Here is a 25,677-nt window from a genome sequence, read left to right as displayed (position 1 = left end):
AATCGTAACAACTCTCTCATCATGTTAGCTCCCCGATTCGCGTGATTCTCCTGAAGAATCGGTAACGGAGTGGGTGGTGAGTGGGGCCCCACTACGTAAGGATGCGTGCTCGTCGATCTCCACTGGATACTATTCGAGAGAATTGAATGCGATCCACGATGCCGGCATTGCACGTCTGGAAGCGATACCGACAGCAGCACTGTGTATACGTAGTTACACGCAGATCAAGCATCTGTCAAACGAAACACGGTACGTAGACGGGAATTTGTAACCGACTTGGTACGGAAATCAAACCGCCTTTCGTGTCCACGCTACGTACGTATCTCAAACCAAAGTATTACGGGTATAAACCGCACAGCAAACCACCGTACAAATAACCGCCGTGTACAGCTGTAACGATTTCGTGAGACAGACACGTGCAGTTGGCCGTTCGCACTTCCTTTCCACGCATCAGCCAGTGTGATTGAGACGCCAGTGTTCTGTGTTCAGAGTGTGCAGTTTAAAATTTGTAGCGAACGGTACGAACACATCACGGAAAGTTTGTGACGAGATCGATCACTGCTGAAGTCGAATTCCCGACCCTACGCTGCAGCAACTTTGAATTCACGTTCATCGGAACAGAACGAACTGCTGGTTGTTGTTGTGGACTAAGGTGTTGTGCGTGTCTCCATCTGATTGTCTGTCATTAGTGTGGCATCGATGCTTACTTGACCCGACAGATATCGCGGCGTAGCAGAATTCGAAATGTCAGCGTGTTTTCAAGCTTGTTGGTATGTACATGTATATTTATTGCAATATCCGCATTTAATGGACAAAGAACGTTGTTCCCTCCGTATCCCATTGTACCATAACGAAATTAGAATATACTGAGCATTTTTTTTCATATCAATTTTGTCTTTCAACTTTCTTCATCTGCTGATTACACGGTTTTCGCTGTACAGCGCCTGGAAACACAGTTCGTTTGTACAGATACTATCGATTCTAGGGATAAGTAACATATCCCGACGCTAGACGCGATAAGATTCTCAAATTCTCGTCCAGCTTAATCCTGACAAGCTAAGCAATTTCATTTTTCTTCTAAATTATTCTTTCCAAGACTAGTGATGCCTTCCTAATCTTCTGACACTCCAACAGATTCCAAACATAGTATTTTGCGAATGGGAATACGTTCAATAGCCAATTCCATATTCATATGAAAGATATGGAGATAGAACGCGAACGAATAATATATGCCCGTTTTTACAGGGAAGCAGCATTTAATTTCAATACATCACTAAACAAACTTACATTACTTACCATAATTAAATCTGTATTTATATACCATCCGTTTAAATGTGTATTTACGTATACATATATTTCCAACGTTTTCGACGCGTGGTATTCCGCGATACATAAACGACACTGTTGTATCTTCTGTCGGTCATTGTACGAATTAGTAACTACAGCTTATTGAGTCGATTTTCTGCGCACATTCGACCAATTTGATTTTGAGCATTTAAAATGAATATTGAACCACCAAATATTTTAATAATACTAAATATTTTATTGTACTTTATTAGATTAACATGACTTCCTAGATTTCTACATTATACAAGTCCTCAAGCAGTTACCATTACTCGTAGAACTGAGAGATACGACATAGATGTTTTTATAATACTCATGTAAGTTTCCATATTAACAATAAAAAATTTTCCAGCCTTCAGGAAAACTGGATCCTGGGTTCTCATAATAACATAAATAATATCTTTTGCAACACTTTTCGGTATATCGTACCAGCTGCAGAAATACACCGAATCACCGATGCCTTCCATTTGACGCTTTAAATATTCGCCCACGTAGCTGTATGCAAATAATTGCACTAACAGAGTGCTCAGTACTATAAACGATTTTATCGTCATGACGATGTTTCCAACGCTCAGAGCGATAATGAATTGAAGTCCTAAAAATAGATGCAAATTATCACAATACATTAATCGTATTTAAATAAACTTACGTCATTGTGCTTCGCGTCATTTTATTAAGTGATGTAAGAATGTTCACCGCTTGTACAAATAACTATACAACTCGTGAATAGTTGCACTGCCAAGATAGAGCTGATCGTCTCGTTCAGCATCTTGGCTAGTTTCAATAAGTAAACATGCCTCTTGGATAGTACGATGAAATGTTCTATTGTTCTTTCGTTGTCGTTGCTCAGTCTCCTGAAGTCGAGCCTCAGAATTTCCACCTGGCCACACAGGTGAAATATAATACCGAAGAACAACGAATCACTACCTAATTCATATTGAAAAATAAATAAGCAAAATACTAATGCCACTTTCGACATTTATCGGTATTAGCGTCTCATTGAATCCAAACTCATCAATTCCATTTTTTTTTTCAAGTACTTACTTTCTTTGTTCGAAATTGGAACTCAACATCTCAACAGCACACAATAAAAAGCTGGATATGTCATTTCAAAGTATATGCAACACATGTTGCCCCTACTTATCGATCTCTTGCACTTGTCAAATTGTGGAATTGATTCGCATGGCTACTGGCAATGAGTAATTCGTAAAACAAAATGATACAGTACCTAGATTTCCATTGCTCGTTAATAACAACATCAAGTACTCCACGATAAAAACAATGAAGTATAAATTGTCCGGCATTTTTATAAGTGCCATTACTTTTTCGGAAGGTATAGGATATTCCGGAATATTATCTTTCGTTACGTTAACTACATCTTTCACTTCCTCCCCAGCCAGCATTGGCACAGACATGAAAAGAGTTGCGCTGAAATATGCGAAAAGTACCACGCCAATACCTGCCACTCTGCCCATGTAAGCGTGTCTTCGCAGTATCACGCCTTTCTCTTGGTCATACAATTTGTTATAATCCTCAACAGCCGAGGTGAAGTTCGAGATAAGTCCAGCCGGCCGAATACGAAAACGAATGACCTTTGACACAGCCAGAATGCCGCAGGATAGTATTACTAATGCGTCGAGATTTTTCTCGGCGTCGTTGCTGTCTAAATACATCTCCGACTGCACGATCGTTAGCATTAGTAGCTATAAAAGAATGAGAATTTTTAACCGCGCCAATTTCACCTACTCAGAAACCACATTTTAATTTCCTTTTTAATTCACAATTGTTTACACAATTTCCCTGCCATAATAAAATTTATTGAAAGAAGACATTTGTTTCTGAAGAAGAACACAAGTAATGTGCAATGATAATAAAATCTTTCTTTAAAGTTTCTTTAAGCAGGTCGTGTTTATACAAAAATGTTCAATTATTTCAATTATCCATTAAATAATTTTTGTACTATAACGATATCCACTGGCATGCGAGATTAAAGAAACACTTAATTTCCGACTGTGCAATCCCCACGAGAAGCTGCTAATATTATAATGTCTGCTGAATACTCAGAGTACAATAAAACAAATTATCGCGCGTCGTTCTACATCTAAACAAAATTTTTTAATGTCTGTAGAATCTGTTAAATTTGAAATACGTTCGAAACGAGAAAGCAGCTTCGTTTTCTCACTCTACTACGTGATGCAGAAAACTCTGTGGAAAAATTTCAAAATAATTGCTGTATGCTTCCTTGTTACGATTTTATAACACTTGTAATATCAGCAACTTTTCGGTGAAAATTGTGTATTCCTTTAATTTTGCACGCCGGTGTATAATAAATAAAATTTAAATATATATCACTAAGACAAGTTCCACTTATTTGTTCACTCAATTCTTGTCTCCGAGTATATATACGTGTTAACATCGAAACAGAATGGCAAAAATTTCGTACCAAAAGACAACTCGTGATTATGACACGCATAGCGGAAAAGATATTGTAGTCTTGAAGAGGCCAGGTACCAACAGGCCACGACAGGATCTTCATCGGAGTCATCGCGTAAGCGAAATCTTTATTCAACGTCGCCTTCATGCTCACAACACGAAGGTCGACAAATAACACTGCGTAATCGTGCATATGCACCCTTTCTTTTTTTCCTCATGCTCGCAAATTGTATTTTTATGTTTTCGTTTATCGTTTATTCTACTATAATCGCCCAATTATCTATCGTTCAGTAGGCACATTCCGAAGAAAATTCTAGTGGGGATTACTTTGTAGGTAAATACTTCATAGCCATGTTTCTGCATGATTAATAACTAATACGTTGCTTCTCTCGTCCAGTGCTATTCGTCTTGAAAATTAGTCCGTGTTTTCAAAGAATATTCAACTTTCATAGCAGGTTGTTACTATACATTCTATATATTCGCTTCGAAAATTGATCTGTGTTTTCGTAGGATATTCATCTTTCATTGGAAACTGTCAGGCAAAGGTTTCAACGACGTGTAAGCAAATGTAAGGAACAAAGATCTATTTTCTTATAGTAAGAGGGTACCGTTTCTTATAAGAAAAGTGGTAGAACTGAATCGTCTAAATTGCAATCGATTATTTTGAACGCAAGCAAGTGGTGCGATTGTTACCGGAAATTGCACTCTGGAAAATTTCTTATTTATGTGTATATACTGATCCAATTCACTGTATACTTATGTGTAATATGTTATAGCATCCTTCGTGTGCAGGTACGTTTATGAAAGTTTGAGTCTTACGTAAGAGAATATTTCGTTGCTCTTCCTCGTCGAATAGCAGTAATATCACTTTTCCTGTACGATGTACCGAGAGTGGTTAAAGGAATACGTACCTCTCACGCTCAAATGGTCTTCACGAGTTCATCATTACTTTGAGAACACTCTTATAGGAAGCTGATATCGTCGGTATTTCTTTGAACGCGAATGTGTTCATTTGGTGAAATCTTTCGGCTGGCAGGTGTTTCCGTGATTCATTGTCAGTACGCGGTTCTTTGTCAAAGTTCTGTTGTCAAAGTTCATACCAGTGCGAATTGTAAGCGGCTTGCGTGATTTGTTCAAATCGAGACCCGACAGTATCGCCCGCGTAAACGTAAAGCTGCAGCTTTATAGGCAACTTCAGCGTCAGGTCGACAGCTTTCAGTGCAAGACCGACGATGTCATGCGTGTTCAGGCAGACCAATAATGAGAAGCTTGATGTGGTGATAATGGTAATATACTAATTATATTTGGCTTTATGGCTAATTATTTCCGGACTACTCAATGTAGTAGAAAGTAGTATAAGTTATATGTTTCATCTTTTACAAGGAGCACCATTATTGTTGTCAGTACGTTGTCAAATTGTCCTACGTCACCTACCATAATTTAACCTTATTATATATTTAAATATGTACGTACATATACATATACATAATTCATTATTCGTCATTGCACGAAATATTGACTATAACAGCCTAGTGAGAATCTATTGCGCACATACGATTAACTTAATTTTGAATATTTGAAATGAATATTGAATCGTAAAAAGTAACACATTAAGTATTTTATTGAGCTCTATTAGATAAATATAACTCTCTCGGTTTCTATATTATACACAGCCTCAACCGTTTACCATAACTCGAAGCACTGAAAGATATGACATAGAAGTTTTTATGATACTCGTGTACGTTTCCATATTAACAACAAGGAATTGTCCTGCTCTCAGGAAAACCGGCTCTTGAGCTCTCATAATGACATAAATAATATCTTTTGTCACACTTTTCGGTATATCGTACCAGTTGCAGAAATACATCGAGTCAGCTATGCCTTCCATTTGACGCCTTAAATATTCGCCCACGTAACTGTATGCAAACAATTGTACCATGAGAGCGGTGAGTACCATAAATGTTTTTACAACCATGACGATGTTTCCAATGCTCAGAGCGAGAATGAGTTGAAGTCCTAAAAACAGATGCAAATTATCCCAACATATTGATCGTATTTAAATAAACTTTTGCCATCAGGTGTCATTTTATCGAGTGAGGTAAGGATGTTCACCGCTTGTACAAATAAGTATACAACTCGTGAATAGTTGCATAGCCAAGATAGAGCTGATGGTGTCGATCAGCATATTGGCCAGGTTAATTAAGTAGATATGCCTCCTGGTTAATACGTTGAAATGTTCCCTCGTTCTTTCGCTCTCGATTTTCAGTCTCTTGAAATCTAGTTTCAGTATTTCTACCTGACCGCACAGGTGAAAAGTGATACCGAAAAACAACGAATCGCTTCCTAATTTATATTTCAAAATAAATGAGCAAGATTCTTAAACTACCCTGAGCAAGTATCGGTATTTCAGCCTCTCAGAAGCCAAGTCAGTCAACTGCATTTGGTAAAGAGTTCTTAATTCAATTGTCCAAAGTGAATAATTTCTAATCAACATTTCAAAAGCGCAAACTCTTCGTACGAAGTGTGACGATTAAGTGTAGTGTAAATAAAACAAAAAATTTCATTCCATTTAAAGAAATGAAGTTGACCACACATTACGTATTTTTTGTTGTAACATTCGCCTAGCAAGAAAGTATTAATTCCAGATTACGTGCCTCTATAAGTCAATCGAGTTTCGTATAATACTTTCTCCTTCTATCGCCAAAAGCAAAACAATTGTAATGGCAAAGTACATTTTAACAAATGATATTCGTACTTATCACTTATCGCCACATTTCAATTTATGGAGTTAACTAGCGTGGCTTCTGACAATGAGTAATTCGTAAGACACGATGATACATTACCTAGATTTCCAGTGCTCGTGAATAGCAGCATCAAGTATTCCATGATAAAAACAAAGAAGTATAAATTTTCCGGTATTTTTACAAGTGCCATTACATTTTCGGAAGGTATAGGATACTCCGATGTACTTTCCTCCGTTACGTTAACTACATTTTTCTCTTCCTTTTCAGCCAGCATTGGCACAGTTATGAAAAGAATCGAGCTGAAATACGCGAAAAATATCATACTGACACTAGTCACTCTGGCCATATAAGCGTGTTTTCGCACTATCACTCGTTTCTCATCGTCCCTCAATTCGTTATAATCTTCGACCGCGGACGTAAAATTCAATATAAGGGCAGCCGGCCGAATACGAAAACGAATGACCTTTGACACAGCCAGAATGCCGCAGGATAGTATTACTAATGCGTCGAGATTTTTCTCGGCGTCGTTGCTGTCTAAATACATCTCCGACTGCACGATCGTTAGCATTAGTAGCTATAAAAGAATGAGAATTTTTAACCGCGCCAATTTCACCTACTCAGAAACCACATTTTAATTTCCTTTTTAATTCACAATTGTTTACACAATTTCCCTGCCATAATAAAATTTATTGAAAGAAGACATTTGTTTCTGAAGAAGAACACAAGTAATGTGCAATGATAATAAAATCTTTCTTTAAAGTTTCTTTAAGCAGGTCGTGTTTATACAAAAATGTTCAATTATTTCAATTATCCATTAAATAATTTTTGTACTATAACGATATCCACTGGCATGCGAGATTAAAGAAACACTTAATTTCCGACTGTGCAATCCCCACGAGAAGCTGCTAATATTATAATGTCTGCTGAATACTCAGAGTACAATAAAACAAATTATCGCGCGTCGTTCTACATCTAAACAAAATTTTTTAATGTCTGTAGAATCTGTTAAATTTGAAATACGTTCGAAACGAGAAAGCAGCTTCGTTTTCTCACTCTACTACGTGATGCAGAAAACTCTGTGGAAAAATTTCAAAATAATTGCTGTATGCTTCCTTGTTACGATTTTATAACACTTGTAATATCAGCAACTTTTCGGTGAAAATTGTGTATTCCTTTAATTTTGCACGCCGGTGTATAATAAATAAAATTTAAATATATATCACTAAGACAAGTTCCACTTATTTGTTCACTCAATTCTTGTCTCCGAGTATATATACGTGTTAACATCGAAACAGAATGGCAAAAATTTCGTACCAAAAGACAACTCGTGATTATGACACGCATAGCGGAAAAGATATTGTAGTCTTGAAGAGGCCAGGTACCAACAGGCCACGACAGGATCTTCATCGGAGTCATCGCGTAAGCGAAATCTTTATTCAACGTCGCCTTCATGCTCACAACACGAAGGTCGACAAATAACACTGCGTAATCGTGCATATGCACCCTTTCTTTTTTTCCTCATGCTCGCAAATTGTATTTTTATGTTTTCGTTTATCGTTTATTCTACTATAATCGCCCAATTATCTATCGTTCAGTAGGCACATTCCGAAGAAAATTCTAGTGGGGATTACTTTGTAGGTAAATACTTCATAGCCATGTTTCTGCATGATTAATAACTAATACGTTGCTTCTCTCGTCCAGTGCTATTCGTCTTGAAAATTAGTCCGTGTTTTCAAAGAATATTCAACTTTCATAGCAGGTTGTTACTATACATTCTATATATTCGCTTCGAAAATTGATCTGTGTTTTCGTAGGATATTCATCTTTCATTGGAAACTGTCAGGCAAAGGTTTCAACGACGTGTAAGCAAATGTAAGGAACAAAGATCTATTTTCTTATAGTAAGAGGGTACCGTTTCTTATAAGAAAAGTGGTAGAACTGAATCGTCTAAATTGCAATCGATTATTTTGAACGCAAGCAAGTGGTGCGATTGTTACCGGAAATTGCACTCTGGAAAATTTCTTATTTATGTGTATATACTGATCCAATTCACTGTATACTTATGTGTAATATGTTATAGCATCCTTCGTGTGCAGGTACGTTTATGAAAGTTTGAGTCTTACGTAAGAGAATATTTCGTTGCTCTTCCTCGTCGAATAGCAGTAATATCACTTTTCCTGTACGATGTACCGAGAGTGGTTAAAGGAATACGTACCTCTCACGCTCAAATGGTCTTCACGAGTTCATCATTACTTTGAGAACACTCTTATAGGAAGCTGATATCGTCGGTATTTCTTTGAACGCGAATGTGTTCATTTGGTGAAATCTTTCGGCTGGCAGGTGTTTCCGTGATTCATTGTCAGTACGCGGTTCTTTGTCAAAGTTCTGTTGTCAAAGTTCATACCAGTGCGAATTGTAAGCGGCTTGCGTGATTTGTTCAAATCGAGACCCGACAGTATCGCCCGCGTAAACGTAAAGCTGCAGCTTTATAGGCAACTTCAGCGTCAGGTCGACAGCTTTCAGTGCAAGACCGACGATGTCATGCGTGTTCAGGCAGACCAATAATGAGAAGCTTGATGTGGTGATAATGGTAATATACTAATTATATTTGGCTTTATGGCTAATTATTTCCGGACTACTCAATGTAGTAGAAAGTAGTATAAGTTATATGTTTCATCTTTTACAAGGAGCACCATTATTGTTGTCAGTACGTTGTCAAATTGTCCTACGTCACCTACCATAATTTAACCTTATTATATATTTAAATATGTACGTACATATACATATACATAATTCATTATTCGTCATTGCACGAAATATTGACTATAACAGCCTAGTGAGAATCTATTGCGCACATACGATTAACTTAATTTTGAATATTTGAAATGAATATTGAATCGTAAAAAGTAACACATTAAGTATTTTATTGAGCTCTATTAGATAAATATAACTCTCTCGGTTTCTATATTATACACAGCCTCAACCGTTTACCATAACTCGAAGCACTGAAAGATATGACATAGAAGTTTTTATGATACTCGTGTACGTTTCCATATTAACAACAAGGAATTGTCCTGCTCTCAGGAAAACCGGCTCTTGAGCTCTCATAATGACATAAATAATATCTTTTGTCACACTTTTCGGTATATCGTACCAGTTGCAGAAATACATCGAGTCAGCTATGCCTTCCATTTGACGCCTTAAATATTCGCCCACGTAACTGTATGCAAACAATTGTACCATGAGAGCGGTGAGTACCATAAATGTTTTTACAACCATGACGATGTTTCCAATGCTCAGAGCGAGAATGAGTTGAAGTCCTAAAAACAGATGCAAATTATCCCAACATATTGATCGTATTTAAATAAACTTTTGCCATCAGGTGTCATTTTATCGAGTGAGGTAAGGATGTTCACCGCTTGTACAAATAAGTATACAACTCGTGAATAGTTGCATAGCCAAGATAGAGCTGATGGTGTCGATCAGCATATTGGCCAGGTTAATTAAGTAGATATGCCTCCTGGTTAATACGTTGAAATGTTCCCTCGTTCTTTCGCTCTCGATTTTCAGTCTCTTGAAATCTAGTTTCAGTATTTCTACCTGACCGCACAGGTGAAAAGTGATACCGAAAAACAACGAATCGCTTCCTAATTTATATTTCAAAATAAATGAGCAAGATTCTTAAACTACCCTGAGCAAGTATCGGTATTTCAGCCTCTCAGAAGCCAAGTCAGTCAACTGCATTTGGTAAAGAGTTCTTAATTCAATTGTCCAAAGTGAATAATTTCTAATCAACATTTCAAAAGCGCAAACTCTTCGTACGAAGTGTGACGATTAAGTGTAGTGTAAATAAAACAAAAAATTTCATTCCATTTAAAGAAATGAAGTTGACCACACATTACGTATTTTTTGTTGTAACATTCGCCTAGCAAGAAAGTATTAATTCCAGATTACGTGCCTCTATAAGTCAATCGAGTTTCGTATAATACTTTCTCCTTCTATCGCCAAAAGCAAAACAATTGTAATGGCAAAGTACATTTTAACAAATGATATTCGTACTTATCACTTATCGCCACATTTCAATTTATGGAGTTAACTAGCGTGGCTTCTGACAATGAGTAATTCGTAAGACACGATGATACATTACCTAGATTTCCAGTGCTCGTGAATAGCAGCATCAAGTATTCCATGATAAAAACAAAGAAGTATAAATTTTCCGGTATTTTTACAAGTGCCATTACATTTTCGGAAGGTATAGGATACTCCGATGTACTTTCCTCCGTTACGTTAACTACATTTTTCTCTTCCTTTTCAGCCAGCATTGGCACAGTTATGAAAAGAATCGAGCTGAAATACGCGAAAAATATCATACTGACACTAGTCACTCTGGCCATATAAGCGTGTTTTCGCACTATCACTCGTTTCTCATCGTCCCTCAATTCGTTATAATCTTCGACCGCGGACGTAAAATTCAATATAAGGGCAGCAGGCCGAATACGAAAACGAATGACCTTTGACACAGCCAGAATGCCGCAGGATAGTATTACTAATGCGTCAAGATTTTTCTCGGCGTCGTTGCTGTCTAAATACATCTCCGACTGCACGATCGTTAGCATTAGTAGCTATAAAAGAATGAGAATTTTTAACCGCGTCAATTTCACCTACTCAGAAACCACATTGTAATTTCCTTTTTAATTCACTATCGTTTACACAATTTCCTTGGCATAATCAAATTTACAATACAAAAATGTTCAATTATTTCAATTATCCATTAAATAACTTTTGTACTATAATGATATCCACTGGCATGCAAAATTAAAGGAACACTTAATTTCCGACTGTACAATACTCACGAGGAGCTGCTTGCGCTATTATTACAATGCCAGCTGAATACTCAAAGTACAATAAAACATCGCACAAATTATCGCGCGTCATTTTAGCTCTAAACAAAATTTTTTAACGTCTGTAGATTCTTTTGAATTTGAATTTTGAATTTCGGAACGAGAAAGCAGCTTCGCATTCTCAGTCTACCACATGATGCAGGAAACTCTGTGGGATAAATTCCGGAAACTTCCGAAAATAGTGGTTTCTTGATTTAAAATGAGCATAGAATGATCGCTGCATGCTTCCTGGTAACGATTTTATAACACTGTAGTATCAGCAACTTTTCGGTGAAAATTGGGTATTCCTTGAATTTTGCACACAGGTGTATAATAAATAAAATTTAAATATATCACTAATGCAAGTTACACTTATTTGTTCGCTCAATTCTTGTCTCCGAGTATACGTACGTGTTAACATCGAAACAGAATCGCAAGAATTTCGTACCAAAAGACAACTCGTGATTATGACACGCATAGCGGAAAAGATATTGTAGTCTTGAAGAGGCCAGGTACCAACAGGCCACGACAGGATCTTCATCGGAGTCATCGCGTAAGCGAAATCTTTATTCAACGCCGCCTTCATGCTCACAACACGAAGGTCGACAAATAATACTGCGTAATCGTGCATATGCACCCTTTCTTTTTTTCCTCATGCTGGCGAATTGTATTTCTATGTTTCCGTTTATCGTTTATTCTACTATAATCGCGCAATTATCTATCGTTCAGTAGGCACATTCCCGAGAAAATTCTAGTGGGGATTACTGTGTAGGTAAATACTTTATTGCCATGTTTCTGCGCGGTTAATAACTAATACGTTGCTTCTGTCATTCAGTGCCATTCGTCTTGAAAATTAGTCCGTGTTTTCAAAGAATATTCAACTTTCATAGCAAATGTAAAGAGCAAAGATCTATTTTCTTATAGTAAGAGGGTACCGTTTCTTATAAGAAAAGTGGTAGAACTGAATCGTCTAAATTGCAATCGATTATTTTCAACGCAAGCAAATGCTGCGACCGTGACCGGAAATTGCACTCTGGAAAATTTTTTACTTATGTGTATACACTGATCCAATTCACTGTATACTTATGTGTAATATGTTATAGCATCCTTCGTGTGCAGGTACGTTTATGGAATTTTGAGAAAGAGAATATTTTGTTGCTCTTCCTCGTCGAATCACTTTTCCTATACGAAGGATGTATTGAGGGTGGCGAAAGGAATACGTACCTCTCACGCCCAAATGGTCTTCACGTGTTCATCATTACTTTGACAACACTCTTATAGGAAACTGATATCCTCGGTAACTCTTTGAACACGAATGTGTTCATCTGATAGAATTTTTCGACTGGCAGGTGTTTCCGTGATTCATTGTCAGTACGCGGTTCTTTGTCAAAGTTCTGTTGTCAAAGTTCATACCAGTGCGAATTGTAAGCGGCTTGCGTGATTTGTTCAAATCGAGACCCGACAGTATCGCCCGTGTAAACGTAAAGCTATAGCTTTATAGGCAACTTCAGCATCAGGTCGACAACTTTCAGTGCAAGACCGACGATGGCATGCGTGTTCAGGCAGACCAATAATAAGAAGCTTGATGTGATGATAAAGGTAATATACTAATTATATTTGGCTTTATGGCTAATTATTTCCGGGCTACTGAATGTAATAGAACGTAATATAAGTTATATATTTCATCTTTTACGAGGAGCACCATTATTGTTTTCAGTGCGTTATCAAATCGTCCTACGTCACCTACCATAATTTAACAGTATTATGTATTTAAATATGTACGTACATATACATATACGTAATTCATTATTCGTCATTGCACGAAATATTGACTATAACAGCCTAGTGAGAATCTGTTGCGCACATTCGATTAACTTAATACATTAAATATTTTATTGAGCTTTATTAGATAAATATAACTCTCTGGGTTTTTATATTATACACAACCTCAAGCGTTTACCATAACTCGAAGCACTGAAAGATATGACATAGACGTTTTTATGATACTCATGTACGTTTCCATATTAACAACGAAGAATTGTCCTGCTCTCAGGAAAACTGGCTCTTGAGCTCTCATAATGACATAAATAATATCTTTTGCCACACTTTTCGGTATATCGTACCAGTTGCAGAAATACATCGAGTTAGCTATGCCTTCCATTTGACGCCTTAAATATTCGCCCACGTAACTGTATGCAAACAATTGTACCATGAGAGTGCTGAGTACTATAAATGTTTTTACAACCATGACGATGTTTCCCATGTTCAGAGCGAGAATGAACTGAAGTCCTAAAAACAGATACATATCATTCCAATATATTGATCGTATTTAAATAAACTTATGCCATTGTGCTTCGCGTCATTTTATCGAGTGAGGTAAGAATGTTTACCGCTTGTACAAATAAGTATACAACTCGTGAATAGTTGCATAACCAAGATAGAGCTGATGGTCTCGTTCAGCATATTGGCCAGGTTAATTAAGTAGATATGCCTCTTGGTTAATACGTTGAAGTGTTCCCTCGTTCTTTCGCTCTCGATTTTCAGTCTCTGGAAATCTAGTTTCAGAATTTCTACCTGACCGCACAGGTGAAAAGTGATACCGAAAAACAACGAATCGCTTCCTAATTTATATTTAAAAATAAATAAGATCCTTGAACTACCCTGAGCAAGTATCGGTATTTCAGCCTCTCAGAAGCCAGGCCAGTCAATTGCATTTGACATACTGTTCTTGATTTAATTGTCCAAAGTGAATAATTTCTCTTCGACGTGACAAAAGTGCAAATTCTTGGAACATAGAATACATTAAATGCACATTAATCACGTGTTGGACATGCATGAGACGAAACACACATTCAACGCTGGATAAACTCACATTGAACATATATTACGGGCACGCTACATACACCTGACTAAACCTTCAGTTATTCTAATGTCGACGGCCCATTTTTCGTACAAAGTATGATAAGAGAAATGGCGAATACAAATCGAGAGTCACGTTCTAACAGTTTAGTGTAATGTAAATAAAACAAAAAAGTTCATTCCATTTAAAGAAATGAAGTTGACCACACATTACGTACTTTTTGCTATAACATTCTCCTAGAAAGAAAGTATTAATTCCAGATTACGTGCCCCTGTAAGTCAATCGAGTTTCATCTAATGCTTTCTCTTTCTATCGCCAAAAGCAAAGCAATTGTAATGACAAAGTACATTTTAACAAATGATGTTCGTACTTATCATTCATCGCCACATTTCAATTTATGGAGTTAACTAGCGTGGCTTCTGACAATGAGTAATTCGTAAGACACGATGATACATTACCTAGATTTCCAGTGCTCGTGAACAGCAGCATCAAGTACTCTATGATAAAAACAATGAAGTATAAATTTTCCGGTATTTTTACAAGTGCTATTACATTTTCGGAAGGTATGGGATAGTCCGATGTACTTTCCTCCGTTACGTTAAGTATATCTTTCTCTTCCTCTTCAGCCAGCATTGGCACAGTTATGAAAAGAATCGAGCTGAAATACGCGAAAAATATCATACTGGCACTGGCCACTCTGGCCATATAAGCGTGTTTTCGCACTATCACTCGTTTCTCTTCGTCCCGCAATTCGTTATAATCCTCGACCGCGGACGTAAAATTCGAAATAAGGGCAGCAGGCCGAATACGAAACCGTATAACCTTTGACGCTGCCAAACTGCCGCAGGTAATGAATACTAGACCGTCCAGATTTTTCTCGGCATCACTGTTGTCTAAGTACATCTCCGATTGCACGATCGTTATCATTAACAGCTACAAAAGAACGACAATCCTTAAACGTGCCAATTTCAGCTGTTCGGAAACCATATTCATTAAGTGCACAAATTGGAAAGTAAAAAGACCAACGAAGTTAGAAACTTTGGCTACTTCAGTCTATCTTTAAATTCCTTGTTGTTTGAACAATTTCCTTGCCTTAAATTTTTCGGAAATGTTCTACTCTTGATTTATAGAAATATTTATTTCTCAGGAAAGAGAACAATAATGAGCACAAAGAGTGGCGCGAATCAATGCAGACCTTTTGGAAAGTTCATTAGCACGTTCGGAGAAAAATCAGTTGACAGAAATATGTATGTATGTATTTTCGTAAAACACAGTTCAATTATGTAAAAATGAAAATATCATTTCAACTATTTTTTAAATAATCTTTGTGTATACTATGATATATAAAATTTAACTTCGTATAATTCTAGATCTAGTAGTTCCACCTAATTGTCTACTCACTTTTGTTCTCGTGTGGATAATAGACATGTTAACTTCGCATAGAATAATAGTACGAGTTTCATACCAGAAAGAAAGTCGCAATTATGGCGCGTATAGCGGAGAAGACATCGTAGTCTTGAAGAGGCCAAGTACCTACAGGCCACGACAAGATTTTCAACGGAGTCATCGCGTAAGCGAAATCCTTACTCGTCGACACCTTCATCCTGACAGGACGAAGATTGACAAATAACTCCATGCAATCGTGAACACCTTCCCTTTCCTTCTTCCCACATGTTTACGAATTATGTTTCTATTTCTTGGTTCATCTTTTATTCTACTGTAATTGCTTTATTATCCACCGCCGGTAAGTTACCACTTCTACGTCAACTGTACATTTCCAAGAAAATTGTAATGGGAGAGGGGAGTTACTTCATACGTGAATGCTATATTGCTATGCTATTGTAAGGGTAACACCGCGGTTTCCATCGAGCAGCACCACCCGTTTCAAAAATTGATCTGTATTTATAGATAATATCCAACTTATATGATAAATTCTTAAAAAGATCATACGTATTGAAAATTGGTCTGTATTATCAAAGACTATTCAACTTTCATAGCTAAATATCAGAATAGGGTTCCAGCGATATGTAAGGAAAGACGGAAAGAACGAAGATCTATTTTCTTATAGTAAGAAGACACCCTTTCTTCTAAGGAATGTAGAAGAACTGAAACGAGTAAATTGCAATCGATTATTTTCAACTCAAACGATGGGACGTTCGTAATCAGTTCGTCTTAAAATTGCACTCTGGAAAAATTCTTATTTATTCACATACACTGATCCAAACCATTGTATACTCATGATTAATTGATTATAGCATGCTTCGTGCATAGGTATGTTTGTGAAGGTTTGAGTCTTAGATGTATCGAGGGTCGCGAAAGAAATACATAGCACTCGCGATCAAATGGTTTTCACGTGTCCATCATTACTTTCAGAACGGACAAATAGGAAGCTGATGACCTCAGAATTTCTTTGAATGTGAATATGTTCATCGAGAGGAATTTCCCAGCTGTCACGTGGTACGATCTGTGTCCGCGGTTGATTATCATCATCAAATCCCTTGCTACGTGTCCTCGAGGTTGATACCAAGGCGAATCGTAGACGCCATGCGCTATCTCATTGGATCGAGACTCGAGAACGTCGCCTGCATACGCGTAAAGGTACAGCTGTATAAGTAACGTCACCATCAGAACGACGCTTTTCAATGCACCGACGTTGTCTCTCGTGGCCAGACAGACCAGGAACACGAAACCTGATATGATAATCAAAGTAACGTATTAATTACTCTTTGGTCTGTTTTTACATGAATTTGATCAAAATGACGCGATTTTTCATATTAATTTTATACATCTGTACCGGTGCATTGTTGGGATTTTTAATTACTTATAAAATACGTGGATTAGAGTTTGCGTTTTGAATTTTGTATCGTTTCGTATATCTTCTAATTCGATTTTGTTGGTACTGGTCTTATATTTTAATCGTCGGTATTGCTGTTGTGGACAGTGCATTGGACTGTCATATATGATATTATCAATTTCATATTACAGGGAAAATGAAGAAAATAGGTAAAAAGGAAGTAAAAATAGCATATGTTTACCTTCGACGCAAATTAACAAGGCGCTCATCAGTAGCTGTACGAGAATGATCATATTGAAGGTTTGCTCGAGATCATTGGCCAGCATCAGGAGCTGACAGTGTCGTTTCACGAGAAATCGAAGTTTTTTGTGGCAGCCAAATTGCTGCAGCTCGAACTTGGTAAAATTCATCTTGAGAACCTCGAACTGGCCACAGAGATGCATCGTTAAGCTGAAGAATAATCCATCGTTGGCGCAATGAGCAACCGCGTTGACGAAAATGTGCATTGCCTGCAATATCAATACGCAGATCTGCTGGAGCAGTGGTAGCGAGCCAAACACACAATAGCTTGCCAGGAAATAATTCATTTCCAAGGAACCTTTTAGATTTGCCGATGAATTCGCCGAGTTTTGGAACATCTGAAGAGAGGTAAGGCACGTTACAGTTAAAAAATTAGGAATCGATTGTTTTACGCGAAAAAATAATCTTCGTTTTGAAGTTTTGTATTTCTCTTATACGATGTACTTCTATATTACAAATACATCGAAATATACAATCATGCGGCCATTAGTATCAGGACATCAGCTAACATTTACAAATTCCATGTATTTCGTTGTTTTTATTTTTCAAGTATTTACATACATACAATATGTCTTACCGTGTAAGATACGAAATAGAGTAAATTTCATTGTAATTTCTTAATACGTGCAACGAGAAGGTGTCCTAATATTTATGGCTGTGTTTTTATACAGAGTGCACATGATGTCTAAGAACATAATAACATCCAAAGTGTTTATTATAACAAACAGTGAATAATACGAATCTCTATTTAAATTCACTATCTGAGTTTTCATAAACATCCGCAGTCTAACGTGGAATTTAGTCGAACCTTGAACGGCAGAATCTCTCCAAAGGGCAATGCTTTGACGATGAAAGACAATCCAGAGGCATAACCGAGATACAGTATTGTCAATGAAACGATCCGTCCTCTTTTATAGTATTTTGTCATAATATCTTCATGACGAGAATCATCAACAGCCGACCAGTCCTTCAGAACTGAATTTATAAGAACGTAAGCGTGCTTCGAATTCCGGCGCATGATGAACAGTTTCGCGAGGCTGACGATGGAAGAAAGATCCATGACGAACGCATCCATCGTGTCGTCGATGTCGAGACAGTGACGATAAACTTCCAGAGACAGGCTGTAGATAGTACTGATCTAATTACGGAAAGGATTCCTAGGAAGATCTAGTCGATCTCTGATATTCGACGATTATTTACCATGCTTGGGCAAATTTTTGTTTAAACGAAGATACAAAAATAATGAATTATTTTTATTGTAGAAACAACATAAGTAAAGTAGTTTCATTTCATATGCGAAGGTTAAAGTAATCGTCTTCAAATAATTGTCTATCCTAATTGCTTCTTTTAAGTAAAGTGAGCTTTGTTTTAATGTTAATTTGCATTTCAAGCTTCGTGTTTCGAATATATTCAAGTTACGAATAATACAGACGATTCGTTTTATAATGAAATGACATTTGCTCCTGCAATTGTTTTAATTTCGATTACATTTGAGTCGTATGGCATTGTCCTCCGGCCTGTTCCGATAAACGACGCTCTATTGTTCGGTAGAATTTCGTTTAGATAAGCCCCACTTATTCCAATTAAATTTTAATCAATGACCGATTAGACAGGGTTTCGCTATTTGAATCCGCTAATTTGAACGTGAACGTGAATTTGAATTTGAATGTGAACAAAAAATCACAGATAGTAGAGAGAATCAGCGAACTCCTATTGTATAAACTATTTGTACCCAACAAGTTCATATAAATGAAGCTCAACTGTATTTAAATAATGCCCAAGCTTGCTCTTTACTACGTTTTCAAACTTACTTGCGTCATCATCGCGAAAATCCATCGACCAAAAGAGGATCCGTTTCTCGTGGGCCAAATACCAACTACTTTCAACAACGTCTCCTGCACTAGAAAATTCCGTACGTACTCCTCGATTGCTACCTTCTCGCGCATTTTTTTTAAAACAGATTTTACTGTGAGGTATGCCTCTCAATGACACTCCTCTCTACTACTTTCGTTTATTTCGATTCGACGTATGATTTATCGTGGCGCGTACACGAAGACAGTCACGCCCACTTACGTGCATACGTTCTCTTCTTTGATCTATTATTCATGCATACGGCACTCAGGAGAGTTTGAACAAACCTATATTTTCATACAACAAAAAATGTAGAGAAACAAACCGAAATAAGATGGTAGAACAGATGGTAGAAGACTGTGGTTGCAACTGTTTCCGGAAGCTTTATGGTTTTCTCAAACATGAATACTATTAATTATTAAGGAAGCGGCGAATGAAGTCACAGACATGTCATGTTGTCTCCAAGAAATCAAAAGAGATCAAAGAATGTAGTTAATATAGAAAAACATTATGTGACATTGTAGAGCCGAGTATTCAAATTGCGTAATAGATATCGTGTATTGTTCATGAGAAATGAAGCGAGATAAAAGAACAACAGTAAAGATAATAGAGAAGAACATTTTGACATTGTAGAGCTTAGTGCATCGTAGCGAAAATCCTGTATTCCGTATCGAGCATCGGAAGCAAGATGTAGTTGGAAATAAGAATTCTGATCTCTCAATGGTGTTTTTCAAGGTTAATAGCACGCTTGTGTAACTAAACGTTACCGTATTTTTTAACGCAATCGAAACTGGAGAGAAGTTACTTCAACAGCTGTACGAGTGATTTAAGGGGTGAGTTGTTAATCCTCTTGACTGCCAGGTTTTTATCGAAATTGCGAGGAATGTACAAGGAAGAATCGTGCTAGGTAGACAATTTACATTAGTTCATTCGTTATCATGATGACATTGGTAAAGTTCGAAACAAAGTAAGAATGAATGCTTATGAATGCTTATCATAGAAAACATTTGTGTATGTTATGATTGTTATACGTGCGTCATGTAACGCATGATTGCAGAAATTACAAGATATTTATTGAAAACATGTATTTACTAAGATATTAGTACAGCATAGGTAGCCATCTTAAGCATAAAATAAATATATTTTGTGCATCTATATATTACGAGATTTGCATCAAACTTTGCCAATATAATCGTGAAAATCAAATCTCATTTCAGCATTAATGAAATTTCAGAATGTGGAAGTATAACACATAGTATAATGCATTCATAAAATGTTTGTATAAGCGTTAAAATACATAGTTTCGTGGCACTCTATGTGTCACGGGTACGAGTGTTAAGGCGTTGATAATAAAATTAAAATTATCGAAATCTTAGCACCTGACCGTACAATTTCGAACCTGTTACACAGTGCAGCATGCAGTGGAGATAATCGTTAATCGAAATGATCATTATTCGAATTTGATCTCGTTATTCGATGATATCGTCAGTCTGTAAGTAAGTAATATAAATGTAAATAATACATTGTGTTATATAGCCAATAGTTGCAGCCATAGCGATCACATTTTATTCATGTCTACTCTCTCGTTTCGTTGAACAGTCTCTAGATATTTGTTACTAAAAATCAAAGTTTGAAGACTACTCAAATCTTTGCCCTATGTCGGTAAAGTAGGTATGCGATAGAATAGCCGATCCAGAACGCTACACACAAACGACGCTGCAATACCATCTATTGGTCATTGGGCGAAGTATCAATTGTAACAGTCTACTGAGACGATCTACTGCGCACATTCGGCTCCAAATCAATTTGATTTCAAATATTTGAAATGAATATTGAATCATCAAAAGTATAATATTTGTATTGTGCTTTATTGGACTAATACCACTTCAAGCATTTACCATTACTCGAAGCACTGAAAGGTACGACATCGAAGTTTTCAGAATACTCATGTACGTTTCCATGTTGACGGTGAAGAATTTGCCAGCGTTCAAGGAAACTGGATCTTGACTTCTCATAATGACATAAATAATATCTTTTGCTATACTTGTTGGTATATCGTACCAACTGCAGAAATACACCGAGTCACCGACGCCTTCCATTTGAAGCTTTAAATATTCGCCCACGTAGCTGTATGCAAACAATTGCACCAACAGAGTGCTTAGTACTATAAATGTTTTTATCGCCATGACGATGTTCCCAACGCTCAGATCGAGAATAAATTGAAATCCTAAAAACAGATGCAAATCAATCCAACGCATTAATCATACTTAAATAAATGTATGCCATCGGGCCTCGTGTTATTTCATTAAAAGAGGTAGAATGTTCACCGGTTGTACAAATAAGTATACAACTCGCGAATAGTTGCACGATTAAGATAGAGCTGATCGTCTCGTTCAGCATTTTGGCCAGGTTCAATAAGTAGACATGCCTCTTGATTAATACGATGAAATGTTCCATGGTTCTTTCGTTCTCGTTGCCTAGTCTATTGAAATCTAGCTTTAGAATTTCCACTTGACCGCACAGATGAAAAGTGATGCCGAAGAACAACGAATCGCTACCTAATACATAATTTAAAGTAAATAAGCATGGTTCTCGAGCTATTTGGAGCAAATATGGGTACTCGAGCCTATCAGAAGCCAAACTTCTTGAACCAAGTTCTCGATATCATTTTTCAAACTGAATGATTAGCATTCAATATCTGAGGTTGTAGACACACCGCATACGCAAGAAGTACAAGCCCAACTGTGTAATTCTCTGATAATGTGCTTTCAGTTATTCTAATATTGGCGCTTCATATTTGATACCAAATGCAATGTCTATGTAAGTAAAGTGGCGAAAGTTCTTGGCGCGTGGAGTTTCAATGGTTGGCCATAAAGGGATAATGTGAACGAAAGAAACATTTCATTCGACTTAAAAACATGGACCTTTATATTTTCTCCACACATTCACATACAAAAGGATTGTTAATACGGAGTTATGTATTCTACTATAATACGTGAAATCAAGCAAGTTCGTCTAATACCTCTTTTCTAATCGCTAGGAGCAAATAAGTTATAATTGTTAATTGCGATGAAAGTTTTGACAAACAATGCTCATTCTTATCACTCTCGTTTACATTTCAATTTATGGAAACGATTGGTATGGCTTCTGACAGTGATGGATTCATTTGATATGAGAATTCGTTACCTAAATTTCCAGTGCTTACTAATAGCCGCATCAGGCACTCTATGATAAAAACTATAAAGTATAAGTTATCTGGCATTTTTATAAGTTCCATTACATATTCGGAAGGCATAGGGTAATCCGGTACACCTTCCTCCGTTACGTTAAATATATCTTCCTCTTCCACACCAGCTAGCACAGGCACAATCATGAAAAGAACCGTGGCAACATACGCGAAAATGATCACACTGCCAGACACCACTCTGCCCATATAAGCGTGCATCCTCATTATCGCCCGTTTCTCTTGATCTTCCAAATCGTTATAATCCTTGACTGCCGAGGTAAAATTCGAAATAAGTCCAGCTGGTCGAATACGAAACCACATAATCTTTGACACCGCCAAAATACCACAGGCAATTAATAGTAGGGCGTCAAGGTTTTTTTCGGCATCGCTTCTGTCGAAGTACATCTCCGTTTGCACGATCAGTAGCATTAATAGCTGTGAAAGAACGACAACTTTTAAACGTGTCAATTTCAGCTACTCAAAAGTCATTTTTTGACGCCGCATGCAGAGAAACGACTTTCGTTCTCGTGATATCGCTAAGATCAGATCTCTGCTTTCGTATTTCTTAACTGGGAAAACGAAGAGAGGCATACGATGGTAGCGATGTTGCGCGAAAGAAGAGTTGCTCGTCTGCATTTGGGCTGGTTAAATCTACATATTAGAAAGTAAAGAGTGCGATGAAGATATAAAAATGAGTTCTTTTAAATTTACCTTTTAATTTACTATTATTCACATAATTTCCTTCATACAAGGATTTATAGGAACAAGTCATTTGCCTTTCAAAAAGAACGTAAATAGCGTAGAGTAATAGTAAAATCGTAGAATTACTTGATTTCCAGAATGTTTATTAACACATTCGGGCAAAAGTAAATAGACAGGTAATGGAAACAAGTATTGTGATAATTCGAAATATTCTACCGAAATATCAAAATGTTTTCCGAAACAATAACTCCAATCTTCCATCGAGTATTTAATTGACATTTAAAGTTTAGTTAAATATTCAACAAACCTTACGAAAGAAAAACCAAACGTCAATTTTGGTTCGTCAGATACGGCTTGTTTATACAAAAATATAAATATCACTTTTAATTATTTGCTAAATAATCTATGTATTATATGATATACAATAAAAAATAAAATGTAGCTGCATATATAACACTACAATTAGTTCCATTAGTTTGTCCATTTATTTATGTTCTTGATTCTGTATAACGAATTGCAAACGTATTCACATCGAAACGGTATCAAAAAAGTTTCATACCATAAGAAAGATCACTATGGTGCCACGCATAGCTGAGAAGATGTCGTAGTCTTGAAGAGGCCAGGTACCTACAGGCCACGACACAATCTTCAACGGAGTCATCGCGTAAGCGAAGTCTTTACGCGATGAGGCCTTCATCCTCGCAAGATGAAGATCGACGAACAGTTCCACGTTATCGTGAATACCATCCTACTCTTCCTTCCCGCATACAACAAATTATATCCCTATTCGGTCGGTTTATCTTTTATTCTATTATAATTGCTCGATTATCCATCGTTCAGTAACTTACCATTTCTACGTTGCCTGCGTATTTTATGGAAAATTCAGTGGGGGAGGGAGGAGGCGATTGCTTCGTACGTAAATACTTTATTGCCAAGTTTCCGTACGAGTAATATCGCGTTTCCTGTCGTACAGGGCCATTCGTTTTGTAAATTAGTTCGACTTTCCAAAGAATGTTCAACTTTCATAGCTGTTGAACTACTTGTGTTTCGAAAATTGGTCTGTATTTTCAAAGAATATTCAACTTTCATAGTAAACTATTAGAGTAGGGTTGTAGCGATATGTAAGTATCGCATAGAACGATGATCTATTTTCTTATGGTAAGAAGATAGCCTTTCTTCTAAGGAAAGTGGTAGAACTGAAACGTCTAAATTGCAATCGATTATTTTCAACGCGGGCGAAGGGTGCGATCGTGGTCGGTGTTTCTCAAAATTGCACTAAAATTACTTATTTATTCGTGTACATTGATACAAACGGTTGTATGCTCCGTGTCAACAGACCAAAGCATGCTTCGTGCGTAGTTATTTTTGCGAATGTTTGAGTCTTACGTGAGAGAAAATTTCGTTGTTCTTCTTCGTCGAGTAACAGTAACATTGCCTTTGTTATGCGACAGGTTGCCAAGCGTAATTCTCAAGAGGAATGTACAAAAACTTCTGCATAGTATCCTAAAATCGAACAAAATTGGGCAAGCCAAATGTTCATCGATGGAGTAACCAGTGCTACGGATAGATACGGCTTGTCATTTCCCCGGATCAAGAAATCGGTGAGACAAACGTTATATTCAATTCTTTTTTCTCGAATAAAACTTTTATCCATGTAATTGTGAGGATTTCTTAATTAATCAATATTTGCTCATTTAGTAAATTTAACTTTGTTCCTTTCGTCTATTACATATCTGTAAACGTGATTTAAATTATATCGTGTTCGGTGTTATTTCAGTCGGAAAAATCTCACAACTACGTTAGCAAATATGTAATGTGAAAGATATCAAGAATATAAAAATTCCTTTATTGAATTGGTAATATCCGATGGAACAGGTTACGTTATTAATCCCTCGTATTTCGCGATGTGTCAGGGGGAACACTAGAACCCCAAGCGGGAAACTCACCCCAGTGCAATGGGGGAGACGATGGAGTGTTCAACGAGGGAGCCTTACCGGGTGCTTGGTACTGTACGGAAGTTTACTATATATATGTAGCACTCGCGATCAATGATTTTCACGTGTATTTCTTTGAAAGCGAATGTGTTCATCGAGAGGAATTTCTCAGCTGTTACGTAGATCGACAAGTTCACACGGTTGATACTATCAGTGTCAGATCCCTTGCTACGTTCTCAAGGTTGATAACAGGATAAACTGCAAACTCTTTGGATCGAGGCATCGCCTATGTGGGCGTAAAGGTATTATAGAATTGTATGAGCAACGTTACCATCTGGAGAAACGTTTGCATTTCACCGGTGTTTCCTCTTGTACTCAAACACACCACGATCACTAAACCAGATTTTTATACACATGATACGATGATCAAGGTAATATGCCAATTATACATGAACTTGATTTGACAGTTTAGAGGAAACTAGGTATTTAATCCTTCAACAAAAGAAGTAGCAAGGTAGTCAAAGTGGTAAATATGTGACCTTTCATAATCATTTTATAGATTTTGGGATCTTGAATGATTCTTTATAAAATATATGGGTAAAAGTGTTT

At 36.9% G+C, this 25,677-nt stretch overlaps 5 protein-coding genes and 1 long non-coding RNA gene across 6 annotated transcripts; 1 reads left to right on the top strand and 5 right to left on the bottom strand.

Moving 5' to 3' along the window:
* Nucleotides 1-1,520: 1,520 nt before the first annotated feature.
* LOC117230549 lies at nucleotides 1,521-8,012 on the bottom strand. The gene is made up of 8 exons (XM_033488129.1): nucleotides 7,836-8,012; nucleotides 6,621-7,095; nucleotides 5,890-6,120; nucleotides 5,458-5,793; nucleotides 3,788-3,990; nucleotides 2,573-3,047; nucleotides 2,041-2,271; nucleotides 1,521-1,939 (listed from the first exon to the last, which is right to left on the bottom strand). Exons 1-8 carry the CDS (start codon nucleotides 7,971-7,973, stop codon nucleotides 1,599-1,601), a joined length of 2,430 nt encoding a protein of 809 aa, XP_033344020.1. The 5' UTR covers nucleotides 7,974-8,012; the 3' UTR covers nucleotides 1,521-1,598.
* Nucleotides 8,013-9,430: 1,418 nt separating this feature from the next.
* Nucleotides 9,431-12,515, bottom strand: LOC117230850 (odorant receptor 10a-like). The gene is made up of 4 exons (XM_033488726.1): nucleotides 11,850-12,515; nucleotides 10,669-11,143; nucleotides 9,938-10,168; nucleotides 9,431-9,841 (listed from the first exon to the last, which is right to left on the bottom strand). Exons 1-4 carry the CDS (start codon nucleotides 12,030-12,032, stop codon nucleotides 9,501-9,503), a joined length of 1,230 nt encoding a protein of 409 aa, XP_033344617.1. The 5' UTR covers nucleotides 12,033-12,515; the 3' UTR covers nucleotides 9,431-9,500.
* Nucleotides 12,516-13,270: 755 nt separating this feature from the next.
* LOC117230858 (odorant receptor 9a-like) lies at nucleotides 13,271-15,903 on the bottom strand. Its single transcript, XM_033488734.1, has 4 exons — nucleotides 15,727-15,903; nucleotides 14,720-15,194; nucleotides 13,792-14,022; nucleotides 13,271-13,690 (listed from the first exon to the last, which is right to left on the bottom strand). Exons 1-4 carry the CDS (start codon nucleotides 15,895-15,897, stop codon nucleotides 13,350-13,352), a joined length of 1,218 nt encoding a protein of 405 aa, XP_033344625.1. The 5' UTR covers nucleotides 15,898-15,903; the 3' UTR covers nucleotides 13,271-13,349.
* A 536-nt stretch (nucleotides 15,904-16,439) lies between these two features.
* Nucleotides 16,440-19,880, bottom strand: LOC117230860 (odorant receptor 22c-like). Its single transcript, XM_033488737.1, has 4 exons — nucleotides 19,167-19,880; nucleotides 18,164-18,493; nucleotides 17,297-17,693; nucleotides 16,440-16,951 (listed from the first exon to the last, which is right to left on the bottom strand). The coding sequence occupies exons 1-4, from the start codon at nucleotides 19,299-19,301 to the stop codon at nucleotides 16,611-16,613; spliced, it is 1,203 nt and encodes a 400-aa protein (XP_033344628.1). The 5' UTR covers nucleotides 19,302-19,880; the 3' UTR covers nucleotides 16,440-16,610.
* LOC117230862 lies at nucleotides 17,598-25,416 on the top strand. Its single transcript, XR_004492878.1, has 3 exons — nucleotides 17,598-17,703; nucleotides 24,586-24,735; nucleotides 25,048-25,416. It is a non-coding gene; the product is annotated as an uncharacterized LOC117230862 (long non-coding RNA).
* On the bottom strand, nucleotides 21,065-22,876 carry LOC117230861 (odorant receptor 47a-like). Its single transcript, XM_033488738.1, has 3 exons — nucleotides 22,393-22,876; nucleotides 21,534-21,764; nucleotides 21,065-21,433 (listed from the first exon to the last, which is right to left on the bottom strand). Exons 1-3 carry the CDS (start codon nucleotides 22,859-22,861, stop codon nucleotides 21,093-21,095), a joined length of 1,041 nt encoding a protein of 346 aa, XP_033344629.1. The 5' UTR covers nucleotides 22,862-22,876; the 3' UTR covers nucleotides 21,065-21,092.
* Nucleotides 25,417-25,677: the final 261 nt, after the last annotated feature.

This window comes from Bombus vosnesenskii, unplaced genomic scaffold, assembly GCF_011952255.1.
Source record: "Bombus vosnesenskii isolate JDL3184/JDL3185 unplaced genomic scaffold, Bvos_JDL3184-5_v1.1 scf7180000013267, whole genome shotgun sequence".
Lineage (NCBI taxonomy): Eukaryota > Metazoa > Arthropoda > Insecta > Hymenoptera > Apidae > Bombus > Bombus vosnesenskii.
This window is presented reverse-complemented; position numbering and strand designations above follow the sequence as displayed.